We start from the raw sequence: 19,237 nt of genomic DNA, 5'->3' as shown, positions 1-19,237 counted from the left end.
CCATGTCCTTTTTGTGTTGAGGACACCAGAACTGTACACAATACTCCAAATGAGGTCTAACGAGAGCAGAGTAGAGGGGCAGGATCACCTCCTTTGACCTGCTGGTCATGCTTGTTTTGATGCAGTTCAGAACACAGTCAGCTTTCTGGGCTGCAAGTGCACACTGAAGCCAGCTCATGTTAAGCTTCTCATCAACCACCACCCCCAAGTCCTTCTCCCCAGGGCTGCTTTGAATCTCTTCTCCGCCCAGCCTGTAGCTGTGGTGTTAGGTTGCATTTACTAACTTTGAACTCTTACATGTGGGTTGCCAGCCACTTGATACCAGAGAAAATCTTTGCAGCCCTTAGTAGTTGGTGGGTTTTATTTTTGACTTTTTTTGAAACTTTGTCCTTTCCTTAGTATCCACGCTTGTTATTAGCTCATTATTGCTGTGGTTCTCCACTGGTAACTTCCCTCTGTAGTGAAGGCAGACTGGTTATTCCTCTTTACCTTCTACTTTCTCTTGAGAAGTGAAAGTGCAGAAATATTGTTAGAGAATGTTTCTCTTTGTAGTGAATGTTCTACTTCTTTTCTTGTCCGAATTATGTTTAATTTTTTACATTTTAAAGCAGCAGTGGTTGCTTCGTATTCCTTCTTGAACGCAATTTATGTCATTATGTCTGTATACTCCATTTTTGGTAAAATTTTCCCTCTTAAGTCTTCTCAAACTTATTTTTATCATGACTGCTAATATTTTTAATTTATGTTGATTTTTAGGATGGCAGCTGTTTAAAAGTACCACCCTGCCACCCTAAATTTTTGCCATCACTGTTGATTTGTTCATCAGTTTGTTTCTTTTATTAAGGAAGTTGATTTTCATAACTATGATCATTGATAGTGGCTGAAATAGGCTTAAACTGCAGTTAAGGGCAAATCAGGTACATGTTAGTGTTTTTTTTGTGGAAATAAACAGTCATTATGGTGGACTATAAATCTCTTGCTGCCAGTTGGACATGTCATATAAATGTAGTGCCTACTGGATAGTCCATATCCCAGTAGAAGAGTCTCCATTAATCCAACTTTACTAGCATTCAGTGTAATTTTTGGTTCAGATTCCCTTAGATGTTTTATATACAGACAGCTTGTTTTTAATAGTACTGAAATGTCCCATCTTCAGACTGAGTGAGCTCTATTTCAGTCTTTTAAATGTCACATATTAGTATATTGATTTACATTAGCAAGCAAATACAGGTTGACTTATTTTAGCCTTTTTAACCATTCTATGTTAATTAATCTATTTGGCACAAATATTACAATTAATAGTGTTTGAGGAAAGAGGGATCAGTCTGTATTGAGCCTCTGCATTCCAACTGAGGTATTACTAGTTTTTTCCTTGGTTTTAGGTCCATCTGTTACCAAAAACAAATGGTGGGATTCATCTTGCCTAAATTAGGTATATGGAAGTTGTCTAAATATCTAAATATTGTCACAGAATTGTTGAGGTTGGAATGAATCTCTGGACCTTTTCTGATCCAACCTTCCTGCATAACCAGGGACAACCAGCGCCTGTTGTCCTCCAGGTCTATGTTCAGGTAGCTTTTGAATGTATCCAAGGATTCAGACTCCACAAATGCAATTTTTGATCCCATATTTCTTGAATGGAAAGAAATTGAAAAAATTAGACACTTCCAGAAGGTGGTTCATTTCATCTTAGGATAAGCACCTAAGAGAGTTTAATTGAATGTCTTCTACAGGTGCCTGATTTACTTCTGTGTGTTTTCAGCTATCTCAGAGAGGCTCATCCAGGTGGAGAGATACTGGTAAAAACAATCACCCAGATTGCTCTTGAACTGTGAGGCAGTTACTGCTGTTTTCAGAAACTCCACCTGGATTTCTTGAAAAGTGTGGTGGTTTCCTCTGTAAAACTGTTTAATGATTCTAAGGAAGAACTATAGGAGAACCATGTCTAATTTTGACAGTTTTATTGCCTGACCTTGGTACACACTATGTGCTTACCCATCATGCAAATACATGATACGCAGTCACAATTTCTAAACTAAAATACTAATCGTAATCATAGCATTATAGAATGGTTTGGACTGAAAGGGACCTTATAAGATTGTCTAGTTCCAATCTCCGCCTTCCATGGGCAGTGACACCTTCCACTAGATCAGGTTGCTCAAAGCCCCATCCAGCCTGGCCTTGAACACTGCCAGGGATGGGGCAGCCACAGCTTCTCTGGGCAACCTGTACCAGTGTCTCACCACCCTCATGGTAAAGAATTTCTTCCTAATGTTTAATCTAAACCTACCATCTTTCAGTTAGGATAATAGTTTTATTTGAATGTAATTAAATGTCTCAGGAGACCTAAGAAGATAGTTTATATCTTTAGTATATTAGAAGCCTTTGGATTAGGAAATTGTAAATTTTTATTAGCAATTAATTGACAGAGAAAAAGTAATTCGTAAGTGGATGAAAAGTATGAATTACGGTAGAAGCCAAAGCTAGTTCTTGCTTAGTTTTATTAATTTTGTCTGCATGTTGGGTCTGAAAGAAGACTTTGAATATTTGGATAGGTTCAGCCATCAAAAAGAAGTTGGCATGGGATTTCAGCTTGCTTCTTCTTTGGAGTTCAATTTGAAGGCAATACCAACTGCTTTTAGGTTATGAAACAGCCTTCTATTAAAAGTTACTTGAAATTATACACTTATAAGAGACTAATTCTTGAATATCTTTAATTTAAAACATATTATTGCAATTTTAATTGTACAATTTTCTGCAACAAATAGAATATAATGTCTTAAAGTTATTTTAGAATTATTCTCTTGTTTTGCCTTTCTAAAGTTGATATTTGTGGTTACTGAAATTTAACATTGGTGCTTTCAAAATTCTTCAAGGCTGCTAGGATAAAGTAGGATGCATGAGAGTCAGGCTTTGTTTCAGAATTAAAAGATGGTTTTGCTGTTAGAAGGGGATTGATTTTTAAATGTGCCTGGTAGTTGTGCTGTTTAATGGGAGCTCAGGACTTCAGATAGCATTTTGCAAGTATCTCAGTAGGTAGGAGTCGGGCTGTAATTTCATCAGTACTGCTGTTAAATCACTTTTCACCTGAGTGCTTGTTCTTCTCCCAGAGCTGTCTCTGCCCTGCACTAGCAGTAGGTTTCCTTGGCCACATGACAAACTGATCTGTAGTATAATTAAACAAGTTTTCTAAGTCTGCATTGGTCCAGAGCAGATCACCAATTCTTTTTCTGACCATGACAGTTTGGGTGGTACAGTGGGAAGGGCAGTACGGTCTTGCAAACATGTCACTAAGGGCAAATGTTGTCTTGTATCAGCAGAGCTTGTGAGCTTTCCAAGTTCTACAGCTTCTGCACTACATCTCTCTAGGCCAGGCTGCCATTTCAGTTACTTTGTAGGAAGGAATATTTCAAATATCTTTTGATTTATTTGATGGAAGTGCTGTATTCAACACTGACAAAATTGAAAATAGTATTTTGTGGTAGTGTATAGATTTTGTACAAGCTGTATTTTGCATAGCATGATTTTTAATTTGCTCTATGTAGATCATAGCTGTGAGTTTCTCATATCAAAATCACCTCTTTCATAATGCAAAAAATATTCAGTGTTGGTCACAATGAAGAGTATGAAAGACACTAAGCTATGTAGTTTGCATTGTAATGCTGTTCTTGTTTTCTTTTGTAGCTGGTTGGTGGCGAATTTGATCTAGAGATGAACTTTATAATCCAGGATGCAGAGAGCATTACGTGCATGTCAGAGCTTTTGGAGCACTGTGATGTAACGTGCCAAGCAGAAATCTGGAGTATGTTCACAGCAATTCTACGTAAAAGTGTCCGTAATTTACAGACTAGCACGGAAGTTGGCTTAATTGAACAGGTACTGCTGAAGATGAGTACTGTGGACGACATGATTGCAGGTATAAATTGCCAACTGATAAAATAATTACTGCATTCTTGAACTGTCAACGTTTTGGGATTATGGAAGGGTTTGGGATGTCTCGGTTTTTATTTAAAGTGGTATTTTGGTTAGTACTGCTATTGGGTCAGAAGTATTTTTTTATCAATTTCAGAAAAATGACAAAAATATATTCTTAGTCTAAAATATGTTGATACTTTGTTTAAAATAATTGCCTATGCTTCTGAGGAGATAACATCTTTGTGGTAAAAAAGCGATTTTGAACATAGTTAAGAATAGTACGTGTCAAACTTTTTAACTGTCAAGGTAATGTTTTCGTTTTTAAGTGTATTTATCATTTTGAGTTACTCAGATCTTAAAATTGTTATTATAATTCACTTTAAACATAACCTACATCTGACAACATATCAGAAATTATTCATAGGTTTGAATGCAGGACATTTGGATTATATTAAACAGTCATTTTGTAGGGTATAGCTGTGCTCCCTATAATAACTCTTTGGGTTTTACACTTGTGATTTTTAATGTCCTGTAATTTTTTACAGCATTAAAAAAATTGCATACTTTGTTACTTACTCAAAATAAGTGATAAAGTTGTTGCACAGCATTTTCAGTGTAGGATTTTATGATATTTCATGCTGTATCTCTGAGTAGCAGGGTACAGGTTGTAATCCTGAATTACTTGGTTAGAGGAACAGGTTTTGTTGTCACATGTAAATACAGTAGCCTAGAGCTACCTATGATTACTGTTTATCTATTCCTTATTTTTCTTGGGGAAAAACTTAAGCCAGTTTCTTTCAACTCAATGTGACAGTAGTTCTTAAGTTTTATATAGCAGGATACTTAAATTGTAAAGCATTTTTAAAAGATTGAAGAGGTTTGTCTTCTATAATCCTGAGATTTGGTCTATAATCTGGTTGTTAACACATATATAGGCTTTGGGAAACAGTAAACCAGCAAGGATTTCAGACCAGAAACAAGAGGAGGTCCATCAGAGCTGTATTATTCAGGAATGGTTTTGTCCTCATCTTTCTTTTACAGTATAAAAGTGTCTTTAATACTAAGTATTTGAACAACATTCTGTATTTCAAAGCAAGTCTTAGTGAACATTTTGTTGATTAGTGTATGTGTAAATGTAAAAACCAGAAGCGTTATGCTAAATAGTGCTCTGCAAGATTCAGACTGAAATATAGCACATCAATAGATTAACAAACCAATTATTTTCACCAAGCATGGGGATTTTTTGCACGACTTGTAAATATGTCAGTGTAGTATAAGGGTGAAGATATTGTTTTGTTCCACATTAAATATAAAACATTAGTTGATGAAAACAAACATTTCTGTCTTGTTTCACTCATGGAAATAATATGCTTACATCAGTAATCATTATCAATAAAATTTGTCCAGTTTGAGATACCCTAAATGGTACTTCTGTATGTGGCATATACAACTGTAATAATGTACCCATTGGAGAGAACTTAAAAAAAAACGCTTAGCTAATTGTAGAATCAGAAATCAAGAGTATAGGATCTGGCTTCCGGGGGCATTTGGTAATTGGAAAATCACTCTGAATTTACAACTATTAATAGAAGCCAAGGGTAGCACATTAAAAAAATAATGGAGCCTCTACCCCATTAATCTTTTTTTGAGAGTCATCACACGGTTCTTCAGAAAAAGACCTTTTGCAGAGGAAACATGACTAACCTTACTCTTCTGTGTACTTACACAGATGAAGAGAGCACATTTAATGTAAAATCAAGCCTAAAAATTGGAATTCTGATGGCATTTTAGTTCTGCAGTGTGTGTCAAATTATCTGAATATTCTTCTATGCATCATGAGCAGGGATTTAACAGAATTACGCTTTGTAGGGTCCTTCTCTGATAACTGTAAATAGATGAGAATGTGGGGTTTTGAGAATTTTTCTGACAAAAGTGTGGAAGCAACCAAATTCATCATTTTGCTTTCGTCTCTTCTGCAAGCACTTTACCACTTTTATAAGTGGCAACAATGTTGGTAGTAAGTCAAAAGTAATAACTATAGTCAGGTACTAACTAGCTCAATGGTAGGCAATTGACAACAAAATCAGTGACAACTAATGCAGTATCTGTGTTCCCTAATCTGCTATGCAGAGTCATAATGACACCAGAAGTGAGAAGTTCTCTCTCTGTTTAGGTTACGACTATCAGATTAATGAGGCTTCTCAGCATTTTATATATCTCACTTCTTGAGGTTTCACAGATACTGTGGTCAAGAATAAAAGCTTAACCACCTTGAAAGTCTCAGTTGCAGTCCAGATGGGATCATTGCTACTCATATTCCCATTTGCTTTCCAGAAACATCACCTGTCAGAAGTTGCCTTTGTATTGTGATAATTTGTTATAGTAAGATAGAGGATTATCAGCCATTTTATCAGTGGTTGAGGGGAAAAGATTGCTAAAATAATTGCATAGGCGATTGGCACTTTTTTCTTTATTTCAAGGATCGTCCTTGAGGAATTCACTTTTTGCAGTTCTCTGTTTCCAGCTGATGAGTAGTGAAGCAGATCATCTGCTCTGAGAGACTCTTTCTGACTCTATGTAGTACATTCAGAGAAGTCTGAATGGTGGATGAGAAAGTAGCCAGAACTCATACAGAGTGGCTATGCCTCCCTTAAGCCTCATTTTATTTCCTGCAGTTCTGTTGTGATGCTGTAGATAGTTGTTCTGAAATTGCTGGAACTGATTTCTTAAGCGCTTAAACAGTTCCTAGTTTTTAAGCAAAAATCTAGGTTTTGACTGTCATTAATGAGCTGTTAACAAGCATTTCTCCTTCAGTTGGTTCCATAAGAAAAACTTACCACATTATCTGTTGCCAACCTGTAGGAGAAAAAAGCACATGATATTCTCTATTGCCAACCTGTAGAAATTAATTCACTGACAGAATTAAAATTCACAGTTTCACGGCTAGCAGTTATTAAAAGGTTAAGGAGGCATGAGGATAGTTTTCCTGAACTGCTTAATATGTTTCCAATGCTGTTTAATACATCTTCTAAAGTTAATGCCATACCATTCATTCTGACATATGCTCACTGTTAATTGAAAGACAGGCTCTTTTTTCACGGTTGTATTTTCATATTAGATGATGTAATTAGGCATTCTTTCAAGGTTTCTGATTAATTTATAGATCGTATATAAACTGCTTAGTATTAAAGTAGTCAGAAGTTGCCATTAACAGGCATAAAATTGGTTGCATTCAGTGCATTTTAAAAAGGCACTGAAAATGAGAAATGGTGCCAGTTTTCTCCTGAATGTAATATTATTTTACCCAATTTTGTTTCTGAAATGAGATCATAGATATCAGTTATATATGTGATCTTATTTAATATAAAAAAACCCTGAAGTAAACAGTAAAAAAATCCAATTGTAGTATGTTCTGTGACCTTTGTCTATTTATAGATGAGTGGATTATTAGGAATTATAATCCAGATGTGGAGTGAGTTTTCTAATAAGCATGAATAAAATTATGTAATAGAGTACAGTTCTTTTTATGTCTTGTTATAGTGAAACTAGAAACAAACCTTCTTTAGGTGTGTTTACAGGAATATTTTAAAGTAGCAGTAAGGGATTTGTTTTCCACAAATGTTCTTTTTTTTTTTTTTTAATTTTATTTTATATATTACCTACTGGGCTTCAGTTTTTCAGGTCTTTGTTTTACCCAGAGTTATGTTGATAGGGAGCTTACATTTATTTCTCTCCATCAATGTTTTATTCATTATTTATAAATATGTATTTCTAATGCCTGCGGGTTATCAACATCTTCAGCAGAAATAAGAAATTTTCTGTGCCATAAGGCAGCACAGGGCTATAATGATGATACAAAACAGCACATGTTCAGTAATTTTAAAACCCTGTCAATCATGTATGTGTTTGACTGTATTAATTTACACTTTTGTCATCTATGTTAGAAGTTTTTTTTAAATCATGTTCTGATTTTCGCCAAGCAACATTGCTTCTACACAACACTTTTTCTCTGTAAAGGAAACATAATTTGAAGTAGTTTGATCTAAAAAGCAAACTAAGACTACAAAATAAGAATTGGGAAATTCTCAGCCAAAGATTGGTATTCACTTGCGATTTTCCTTTTCGAGTTTTCAGTGTGTTACTGTTCCCAATTTCTGATCATATTTAGTATGTGCAATCCCTACCAGTTTCACATTACAGACTGGAGACTGTACAGTGAAGATGGCAGGTGCTTGTAGATACTAAATGAGGAGCTGAGTCATAGAATTCACCATCATCAATGACAAGTGATTTTAGTTTTTTTAGCTTTATTTTGGTTTTCCTTAAGAAATTCTGTCACAAATAGGATGTGGCAGTAGTTTTACAGGGAAGATTAAATAAAATCTTCCTTTAAAGAAAGGGTGGGGGAAAAGTCTATACTTGAACATTAGAAATATCTTCAGATCTTATTATGAAAATGACTGCAAATTACAGTGTTTTTCTTTCGTTTTTCCTGACACAGAGTTTCACTCACTGAACTGCTTACTATATCTCCTGTAAATTAAATGGTGTTTCAGTCTTCACACATGATTTTTTTATACTGAGGACCAGAGGTTGGTTTCACAGTGGAACAAGTTAAATAGATACTGATGGTCTTATTCGAAAATACATATGTAGGTATTTGCAGATAGAAGATTTGTTTTAAAACAAAATATCAATGCAAAATTTCCTCAAAAAGGATGAATACTTTTCAAGACTACTCGTTGTCAGCACATGTAAGAGTAATCTTTCTCTAATGAATAAGAACATGTAGTCCTGCAAATAAGATATGTGCTTATTCAAGTTTTTTGGGGGAAAATTCTGATTTTTGAGTATATTGAAAAAGTTTGTTAATGCTGATTCTGTTCTGTCCTTAATTTTTTTTTTTTGTGTTGAAATCTCTGTACGTCACTCCTTGATATCGGAATTAAATTTCATATGCTACATCTGTGAAGATAAGTAAAATGTTTTTCCTCCTGCTAGAGGAAGTGGTAATTTTTAGTAATGTGTTTTATTCCAAAAGAAAGTATAAGGCGAGGTCCAGCATCCCACATGCTAAAAAATTGTGAAAATGAAATTCTGTGTTTGAAATAAAGGTCCAAGCAGTAGCAGTTATTTTAAACCTGCTATTCTTTGAAAGGCAGGCAACGTAATCCTATTAGTTAAAAGTTTATGGGTTTTGAGAAGTTTCAATGAAAGACATATTACCTAAATTTTGATCACTTCTTTTTATAATTTTATTAAAGTCTTTTATTGTTTTCTCAGTGATTCCTTATTTTTTGTGAGGTTTTTTGGTGGGTTTGGGGTTTGGTTTTTGATTTAGGGTTTTGGTTTTTTTTACTGTGTTTGGTTTGGTTTTTTCTTTTCCCTGGCCTTTCATATGGGTAAAACCTGGAAGCATTATCACTGTGGCAAAACTGTGGGAACCATAAAAATTCTAAGTATAATATACTGTGTTTAAGTTAAATAATAATGTCAGAAATTTTTGGAAAATACTAACTTCAGAGGAATGAGAAGACCCTTATCTCAAAAGTGTGTGACAGAAAGGAGCAAGCAAGCGAAGTTATAATGTATGATGAATGTAGTTAAATGGGAAGAATTAGTTTTTCATAAATTGAATAGATACTTTGTTGGAAGTGTGATGCAAATTCTCAAGCTGCACTTTTTTTTTTTTCCTAAAATTAATAGAACAATGAAATATGAAATTCTTTGTAAAATATTTAAGGCAACTAAGTTTGATTTTTAGAATTTGTGAATACACTTATTCTTAAAGGTATTAACTTTTTCAGCTTTTTGTCAAAACAATGAAATTCAGAGTTCAGAATAACTTTATTTTCCTTTGAAGATCTCCTAGTTGATATGTTGGGGGTTCTTGCCAGCTACAGCATCACTGTCAAAGAGTTGAAGCTTTTGTTCAGCATGCTTCGAGGCGAAAATGGAATCTGGGTAAGCTGTGATCAGATAAAGCATTAAGTGTCATTCTGTTAGAGCCTGAAGTTAGCATAAATTGTCTCCTGGGACATATAAACTTGACTTTTTCTTTTTTTTTAATGTTGATTGAACATATGTTAATGAAGTATTTTTGCTAACTACTTTAGAGTTAATTTGCTGTGTTGTTTGAAAATCGTCCAGTTTCCGTTGTAGCCTAGAGAGTGCAAAAATGGTCGTATTGACTTTTGTGTCATTTTCTTGTTTTCACAGCCAAGACATGCGGTTAAACTATTATCAGTCCTTAATCAGATGCCACAGAGACATGGGCCTGATACCTTTTTCAACTTCCCAGGCTGTAGTGCTGCAGTAAGTTTTCAACCAAAATAATACAACTTGAGGAACAAATAAATTGCTCGCCATTTGCATTTCCTTTTATTTGGTTTTAGAAATTCTTGAAGAGGAAATGAGAGGGGGAATAAATGCTTGAATAGTGTAGACCTTGCCTTCTGTAGGTTTGTGAGGTAGTTGTAGCGTTGTGAATTTGATGAGAATGGAGTGTCAAATAGCAGATGTTTGTCTGGGGAAGTTATAAAAGTGAAACCTGAAAATTCCAAAGAATGGTGTATTTTATGTGAATAATGTAATTGATATTATACAGAGCAGAGGCTTTTATACAGAGATGATGAAAATCTAGGGATGAGCTTTTACAGTGACAGTGACAGCTGTTTAGAGTGACAGCTTAGTCATAAATTTTATTATATCTTTTTGTGTGAACTCCATCGGCTGTTTCCTTTCCCTCAAGGCAGAGATTTAAATGCAGACTTCTTTTGGCTTTATTTTTTGTGATTACTTACGATAATGAAATTGTATTCCTTTCTCAACCTTCTTAAATATATATTTTTTTCTCCCATTCACTGCATATATGTTCAGAAAAATCTACAAATAAATTCAAATATTGTATAAAGGCTTATAAATTAATTATTAAGGCAGTAAATACAAATGCTTAAAAACGAGATACCTAAATCTGAGGTTCAGTTCCTTTTGTGGTATGGAATAGCATGTGTTTATGGTAGAACTTGAAATCTTTTAAGAGGAAATAATCCTGATATCCCTGTCTTTTCATGCCAGTGCATGAGGGGTGATAGGAGATTCTCTTCGGCTGTTCTGCTTATATTTCCTCAATAACACTGAGGTTACTCTTCAAGAATAAACCACCACTTCCTGTTCTTTGTGAATACTGCTGCTGGTGTGGAAGATTGCATCAGGGAATAAACTGGTTGAAAATCACTGGTTTTCACCTAGGTTATTTTTGGCTAGATCACTTCCTTGATCTTGTTTGATATTCAGCTGCACAAACAGATGCGTCAGCAAAATGCATAGGGTGGATTGTGAAGGAATTAATTATGAGTTCTGAAAGAGAGAGTTTCATTTGCTACTGCTAAATTAAAACCACAGTTAAGCTCTTCTAAAAGTACATGCAGCAACAAGACAGCTGTTGCAGAGTATGAAAGTCTACAATGAAATATACTGCTTTGACATTTCTGGGCTTCAGAGGCAAACCCTTATGAAATGTAATTCATACAAATTCATACAAAAAAAATAATTTTGTATCAGAGGTTCAAAAAAGTTTTACAGAATAATTTCAAAGATTCCTCCCTGTCCAAAGAGGGGCATCAATTACAGGAGTATAAAGTGTCTTGATTGAAATGCAGAATGAGCATTTTTCTTTCCTTGGTTAGGATCTTGTTTCACATACCACTCATCATTGATTAATTACCCCCCTGTAAATCAAGAAATGTGAGTTTCAAATTTGCATTTCTTAAGAAGTTCATGTTGGATTACACTAAGAAGTTATGGACAGGACTCATCCTCTGAAGTGGACTTAGGGTGATTACTTTTAAAGTGACACAAACAACAAAACACTTCATTAGAAGAAAGACACTGGATAGGACGTAGTTTACTGGCACTGAGTTCAGTGTTTCATGTGTGATGCATAGTGGTGGCATCAGACAGAGAAACAGCATAATGTTTACTTCTCATGATAAGTATCACCTTGGTCCTCTTCAAAGTTGGGTGCATGCTCCATGTATAATCAAGACTTTGGTGGCAGTATGAAGGAGCCTGCTTTTTGTCTGGTAGCGAGAGCTGCTTCACTGTCCCAAGTGAAGAGCTCTTACGAGTACTATGTTACATGTTTGCCAGCCTGTATAAATAGCACATTAGTCATTCCATTAGGAGGACTCCTAGTAGTGACCATACTGTTCCCAGGTGTTGTTCCTCTTTGTCGTGAAGCAGCTCTTTTCCTATTTCAGGCAGGGAACTCCCTCTAAGGAGACAGGAGTGATACCGCAAAGGAGTTCCTTGAAATATTTTGTTCTGAGCAGTTAGTACCAGGCTAGCAGCAGAATCGGTCTTATTTCTTTTGCCAAATACTAGCATAATCTGAGGACGTTGCTGTATGTAATTTTAAAATTTACTGTGAGTTCCCTATCATTTTTAACTACGTGTGTCTCTGCCTTTAAAACCCTTTCAGCAATTGACTTTCATATAAAACTAATGAAAAAAAAGTCCTATTCTGTACCATTTTTTTTTATGTGCTTCTACATTGGCATACAATCCTGGTGTGGTTATTCTGACTACTGCCCAAAGGCTCATGGCCATTCGTATTTTAAGCAGTGAATGAATTTGCTACAAATCCTTGTAATTTTCGGTATGAACTGCAAGGTTTGAGCACTCATGAAAAAGTATTTCCAACTGTGACTCAGGTATCACACAGAATCACAGAAGGGTTGAGGTTGGAAAGGTCATCTGGAGGTCATCTTGGCCAACCCCCCTATGCTGAAACAGGGAAACCTAAAGCTGGTTGCCCAGGACTGTGTCTAGATTGCTTTTGAGCATCTCCAGAGATGGAAACAACCTCACTGGTCAGCCTGTGCCAGTGTTCACTCAGTATCACTGATAGCTTTGATAAGAACACCATATTATTGGTGCAAGGATTAATTACGTAGTCATTATTATTTCAAAGTCTAGTAAAAGTTTAAATTATCTTACTGAAACTCAAAAATATCAATTAAATACACTTAGAAATAACATGCTGTTGTTACTTATAAAATTATTTTCTTCTGCTTTGCATTCATGTACAATTTATTTCAAGAAGTAGTATTAAAGTCTGTTATTTCTTAACTGCTTTTGTATAAAAGATTCTATATTTTGGCTGATGGAAGGAGAAAGAGAGTATTGTAATTATTGGCTACTACAGTAATCTCTAAGTTTTTACAAACATTTAATTTCTTACATTTTTAAAGTTGCTTAATTTTGTGTATAGTTCTTACATTGAGGCATGAATATGTTTTAATGTTATCATGGAAAACAGTTTATAAGTGACCTCTGATGTTCATCTTTCCTGATTTCCTCAGAATACCTAACTTAAAAACTAGATCAGGTATTCAGGGCCTTGCCCAGGGATAAGGAGTTCTCTGAAACCTCTTCTTCAACCAGCACACAAAAATAAGATCTTGAGAAATCCAATTTTTTCTCAGGCCTTGCCTTATGATTAATGTATTTAACTGAAAATGGGGGTAAAATATTCAGTGTCCTACCTTACTAAGTGTTTATGGGAAAAGAAAAAAGCTGATAGTGCTCTTAAATCTCAGAGAACTACTTTTTTAATACTGTAGTTTTAAACAGTGAATCTCGATTGTACTATCTATTGAGATTAATTTGATCTTGATGTTTAAGTCTATTGATGAGATGAATACTTACTGAAAGCTGAATTTATATTTTATATTTATAATTTCTAGAGAAGTAGTTTTTCTGTTTTTTTTTTTTCTCTTAATGTTACCCATTCACAAATTGAATTTCATGTCCTCAGTTGGTAGAATTTATGTAGATAGAAATGGAAGTATTTTAAAATAGATGGAAAACTAATGCATTTATTCAAAAGCACTATTTGAAGGTTTGTATTTTTTTATATTCTTCTTTAACATTTGAAAGTAAAAGCAGATCTGCAGATCTAGAATGACAGGAACTTAGAAAGCGATTGCCGTTAACAATGGTTCTAAAAACATTAAAATTTTTTTGACATGCTATTTCCTTTGCCTTTTTTGCTTCCTTCCAGGCAATTGCATTGCCTCCTATTGCTAAGTGGCCTTATCAAAATGGGTTTACTCTTAACACCTGGTTTCGTATGGATCCGCTAAACAATATCAATGTAGATAAGGATAAACCCTATCTGTATTGGTAAGTAACTTCAAACATGGCAGTTACAGTTTTCTCAGGCTTCCTGATTGCACTTAATTTTTCTTATTGTTTTTAATTTCTGACATGCTTTTTTAACCCAACTACATGCAGATTTTAATGGCTGCTTACTGTATACAAACTTGTACAAAGTCATCTGTCCTTTTTGCTCTACAATTTATAAATCTGTGAATGCAAGATAGGTGCCTTGTAGATAAACCATAAAAATCTAGTGTTATGGTTTCTTTAGGAATGTCAAAGTACATCGTTTCTTAGAGTTAAGAATGTCAATCATCTGTTTGGTGTTTAAGATTCTCGGCTGATGTCAGTACCACAAAACAGATCTGTTATAATTAGAGTGCACTGTTTTCACATTAGCTAGAGGTAATAGAAGGTCAATAGAATTTAAAAATGGCTCACTGACCACCTGTTCCCAAAAATGGAAAGTATATTTCATAATAAATTAATTGCAGGAGAGACAATTTTGGTTTACTTAGGTTTGTTATTGTGGTAAAAATAGAAGAATGATAGTCGCATCCTTAATAAAGTCCTCTGATACTTACAAATTATGCTATAACTGTAAAAATTTTTGTTGTTGGTCAGTCACAAAAACAAAAATCACTTCAGAAATTAATTACATATCTGCTTGAGTACAGAATCACAGAATCACAGAATGGTTTGAGTTGGGAGGGACTTTAAAGATCATCTAGTTCCAACCCCCTGCTATGGGCAGGGACACCTTCCACTAGATCAGGTTGCTCCAAGCCCCGTCCAACCTGACCTTGAACACTTCCAGGGATGGGGCAGCCACAACTTCTCTGGGCCACCTGTGCCAGTGCCTCACCACCCTCACAGTAAAGAACTTCTTCCATATATCTAATCTAAATCTACCCTCTTTCAGCTTAAACCCACTGCCCTTTGTCCTGTCACTACATGCCCTTGTGAAAAGTTCCTATCCAGATTTCCTTTAGGCCCCCTATACTTGTCTTAGCTGAGGAAAAAAACAGAATGAGAAAATAAGGAAACTTTGTTGTGTGAACACGTTGGTATTTTTTTCAGCTCTAATTCATTCTTTACAGATTTGCTATTTAGTATGCTTACCTTTTCTCGTATTCATAAAGACTGTCAGCAGTGCAGAAAGATGAGGACTAGACATAAGCAAGATCAAGTTTCATCAGCTCAGGGAAACAGGAATAGCATAAGGAGGGAAGTAATCAAAAGTAACATTTCTCACTTTGCAGTTATTCCAGGTAGTCTAAAGAGCAGAAGTTTTTAGTAGTCAGAAGAGAAGAGAACTAGTAGATATGGTCTTAGGAAGGTACTTCTACTATCAATAAATAAAAATATTACTGTGCATTTTGTCATTGGAAAACAAAAATAATTCATAATTTTTTACAGAAAAAATATCTGATTAAAAATAATTTAAGAAAAAAATTAATGCATTTTCTGTACATTGCCATCTGGGAGAATACTTTTGCATGTGTCTGGTTTCTGAGTGCTCTAGAAAGTTACTTTACCATGGAGATTTTTTCGAGCTATTGGCTCTAGCTATCGTTATTAGTATGATGTGTATTTTATTTATTTTTTTCAATCTGTCAAGGACAGTAACAAATGCAGTTATAGCATCGAACATGCATATGGAAATTTAACATGATGATTTCTTTCTTGGCCAGAAGTTACTTTTCAGAATTGGCAATTTTAGGTGGTCTGTTTGATTTGAGAATTTGTTACTGCCTCAGAACAGGAAAAGTATACTCCACAGCTGCACAGCTCATGATGTATGCTGCTTTTCTTATGGTTAGTAGTGTAGAAAGACCTTTAGCCTGAGTGATGAATATGATTATTTCAGATTCCAGTATAATGCAGAAGCAGCAATGGCAATAGGTTAGAATAACTTCAGATATTTGATTATTTTTATACTTTTTTAATTGCTGTGATGTAGTTCTGATGTTTATTATTATGTGATTACAATTTTTATTGAATTCTAAGATTTCAAGCATACTTTTTAACGTACTTTTTGCACTGAAATAGTTTAAAATCTTTCATGTGTTAAGCTGTCCTGGATATTTATGGATACTTCATATTTCCCTATGTCAGAGGGAATTTACTTCTGTTTCCATTTATAAGTGTATTGATTTAGACCTTTTCTCTAGCCACTTTGCTACAAAGAAGTGATACAGCTTAGGAAAATTGCCACGTATACTCAGACAACTGTCTGTCTTTAATAAACAGATTTTTTCTTGATGAGATTATTCGTTTTGAACATGTCAATGAATAAACCCTACAAAGCTGCTCTTTGAGTTGCCAAAGAAATCTGAATTTCTTCCTTCAAAAGAAATCTAGGTCTTACCATAACATTATACTTTAAAGAATAGGGTTTTAATTAACATACTTCTTACTATCTGCAACCTTAATATTTCCATGTTTGCTTAAAATTGTCCACTGACAGTATGATTTACCTATAGTAAGTGACTTAATATAATACCTGTTTATTAGACTGATTGGAATAAAGTGTCCACCGGAGTAAGAAAGCATTTTTTCCTATGAGTTTATCTTTCCCCATGGTTGATGTGTGCTTTGCTTTTGTGTTTTTTCTGTTTTCGTAACTCAGAACATACCAAAGTAATGTCTTCTAGATTTTACTGTTGCATCTTGGAAACGAGGAGAAAAAGCATAGCCCCAAAATACATGGCGTTTCAACTCTAATTCTAGTACGTAAAGAATAACCTTTCTAGTAAACATAGGTATTTTGCTGCACTCACAGACTCTTCAAGTAATCTTTGGGCATACCTGTGCTGAATGGATGACTCGTTATCTCCCCCACACACACACATGCACACACAAATGTTTACAGTTCAGTGTCTCAGTTTCTCACCTTAGTTCTTGTTACGGAATATATGTAAAATGAGAGTATTTATCAAAAGTGGGAAATAAAACTTCTGTGACTAATAAGGTGGAATTTTCCAAGTGCTTCATATGAGCCACAGAAAGAAGTTATTCTTACAGAAATCAAAGGCCAAAATTGAGTATGTGTAAATGTAATATGTGTGCAAAACATGTAGAGAAACTGAACATGCCAACCTCAAAAGGAAATTAGGAATAATGCAAATTCTTGACATTTTTATATAGAGGCTGAAACCAAACCACAGTTAATAATTAAAACCGGGAGGGGGGGAGCGGTAAATATAAACTCGGTAGGAAGAAATGCCTTCTTACTCTGCTGGACTCTTTATTCCAGTCAATCTAATAAACAGATATTATATTAAGTTACTTACTGTAGGTAAATCATACTGTCAGTGGATAACCTAGATCATCCATCTGAGCTTCTTTACGCAGATTTTAGACTGCCACAGGAAAGGCTGAGTCACACTGCCACTATCAAGAGGAAGATACCAAAGCAAAGATTTATTTTCTTTCAATGTGCTTTTTTGGGCATATAGTATATTTTCTATTTAGGTGAAAAACATATAAATGAACTCTTCGCAGTTTATTCTTGAAAGTCATCTGTCTTTTAAACAAACTTTATTTTTAAAGCAAAAATTTAGTAGTATGTACAACTTCAAAGACTGATTTGAAGCAGTGGTGCTGAAAGCAGCATCAGCTAGAACTGGTTCCTCAGGACATTCTTGTCAGGTTTTTGAGTATTGACGCGTTGCAACCTCACTGGAAAACCTGTACCAAGGTATGTACTAAGGTATGATCCAGGCTTTAAGTGAATGCAGAAAGATGTGGCAAGAGGCCTTTCTGGTAGGAGAGAGCTGTTACATCAGCCTGTCTATGAGGTGAGAACTAATACTTAAAAATGGAGAAGGGAAGCAAGGAAATGTTTTCTCATTTGCCAGATGTGAAGGAAAACTGCTGCTATTCTGTAGTTAGCTGAATGCTAAGTGCTGCTTCAAGAATTGTAACCCAGTTTGTTTTTTCTCAGAAAAAAAAAAATTATCTCTGAGGATGATGTTGGGCAGCTGCTAAGTGACAGTTCATTAATACTTGTGTATTGGAACTGTGTTGTCACTTTCTTACCAATTACAAAATGAGTGTGACAATCCTGGGGAAAAATTAGGAGTCTCTGACATTTGCATGGATGATAAATAACAGTAAGGAGAAAGCTTTGTTGCAGAGCAGTCAGGTTCAAATGGTAGGATTCATAATTTTGTAGCACAAAGTATAAGCAAGCCAGTGATAGATATTTATTACAAAGCAGTAATTAGAAAAGGATATTAAGGCTTTTTGTAGGTAACCAACTAACCATAAACTGCTTTTTCATTGCTCTAGCTGAAAGAGCTAATGTGATCTTTTCAAGGGTAGTCTGAACAGAGAAGAGAGTACAGGTGATGTGATCACTTCCTGAAATCTTGACAAAAGCATCACTGGAATACCATTTACAGTTAAAAATTGCTACTTCTTTTAAAAGCCCATGGAAAAAATTGCTGCTATTCAAAGAACACTCTGGAGTGAACTGTACTCTGGAAAACACACTTTATAATGAAACCTTCCAAGAAAAATAAAATTATGAAATTAGGTATGCTCTTAACTTCTGTTTTCACAATTTATACAAAATCTGATGTTGATGAATTGTTTAATCTGAGATCCAGTGGGTAGAGAGTGAAGTGGGAAAATTCCAACTCTTTGACACACAATACTATGGTCACTTTAAGTATCACAATTATAAGATGGAGTATAATAATAATCATCATCATAATCAGAGAATAATAGTTGAAAATGTTTCTTCAAAAATGACATATAGATTCTTTGTCATAAAGACAGTGCAAATTTAGGAATTTAGCCCTAACCGTAAGTGCACTCGACTGGCAAGCCTCCTTCCTCTATATCTGTATACTTGTTTCTGCTAAAAACCAACATGGGGCGACATTACTTCTAAGTAAGGCCTGGAATTAGATAAAATCAATCCAGATACTGTTTGGTGGGGTTTCTGTGATTTTTTTTTTTTTTTTTTTTTTTTTTTATTTTAAGAGATACTTTATTTCAAATTGTGTATTGGACTCTGTAAAAGAATTAGAGGGTGAACTTGAGAGTAGGCTGTCGTAATTGTTGCTTTTTGTCCTTAAAACATCCAAATGCTTCCACAACCATTTAATGGAAGAGTGGCTAAAACTTCTGAAAGTCTTCTAAATTT

At 34.8% G+C, this 19,237-nt stretch overlaps 1 protein-coding gene across 1 annotated transcript in view; it reads left to right on the top strand.

Moving 5' to 3' along the window:
- Positions 1-3,684: 3,684 nt before the first annotated feature.
- LOC104406947 (neurobeachin-like) overlaps positions 3,685-19,237 on the top strand; it is a gene marked incomplete at its 5' end in the record, with an annotated part of 21,957 nt that continues 6,404 nt past the window's right edge. The window contains 4 exons of the mRNA XM_010016078.1: positions 3,685-3,916; positions 9,779-9,879; positions 10,135-10,230; positions 13,982-14,103. Coding sequence (XP_010014380.1) covers positions 3,685-3,916; positions 9,779-9,879; positions 10,135-10,230; positions 13,982-14,103 — 551 coding nt within the window. The remainder of the gene's footprint in view (positions 3,917-9,778; positions 9,880-10,134; positions 10,231-13,981; positions 14,104-19,237) is intronic.

Source organism: Nestor notabilis, unplaced genomic scaffold (genome assembly GCF_000696875.1).
Source record: "Nestor notabilis isolate BGI_N333 unplaced genomic scaffold, ASM69687v1 scaffold24086, whole genome shotgun sequence".
Lineage (NCBI taxonomy): Eukaryota > Metazoa > Chordata > Aves > Psittaciformes > Psittacidae > Nestor > Nestor notabilis.
This window is presented reverse-complemented; position numbering and strand designations above follow the sequence as displayed.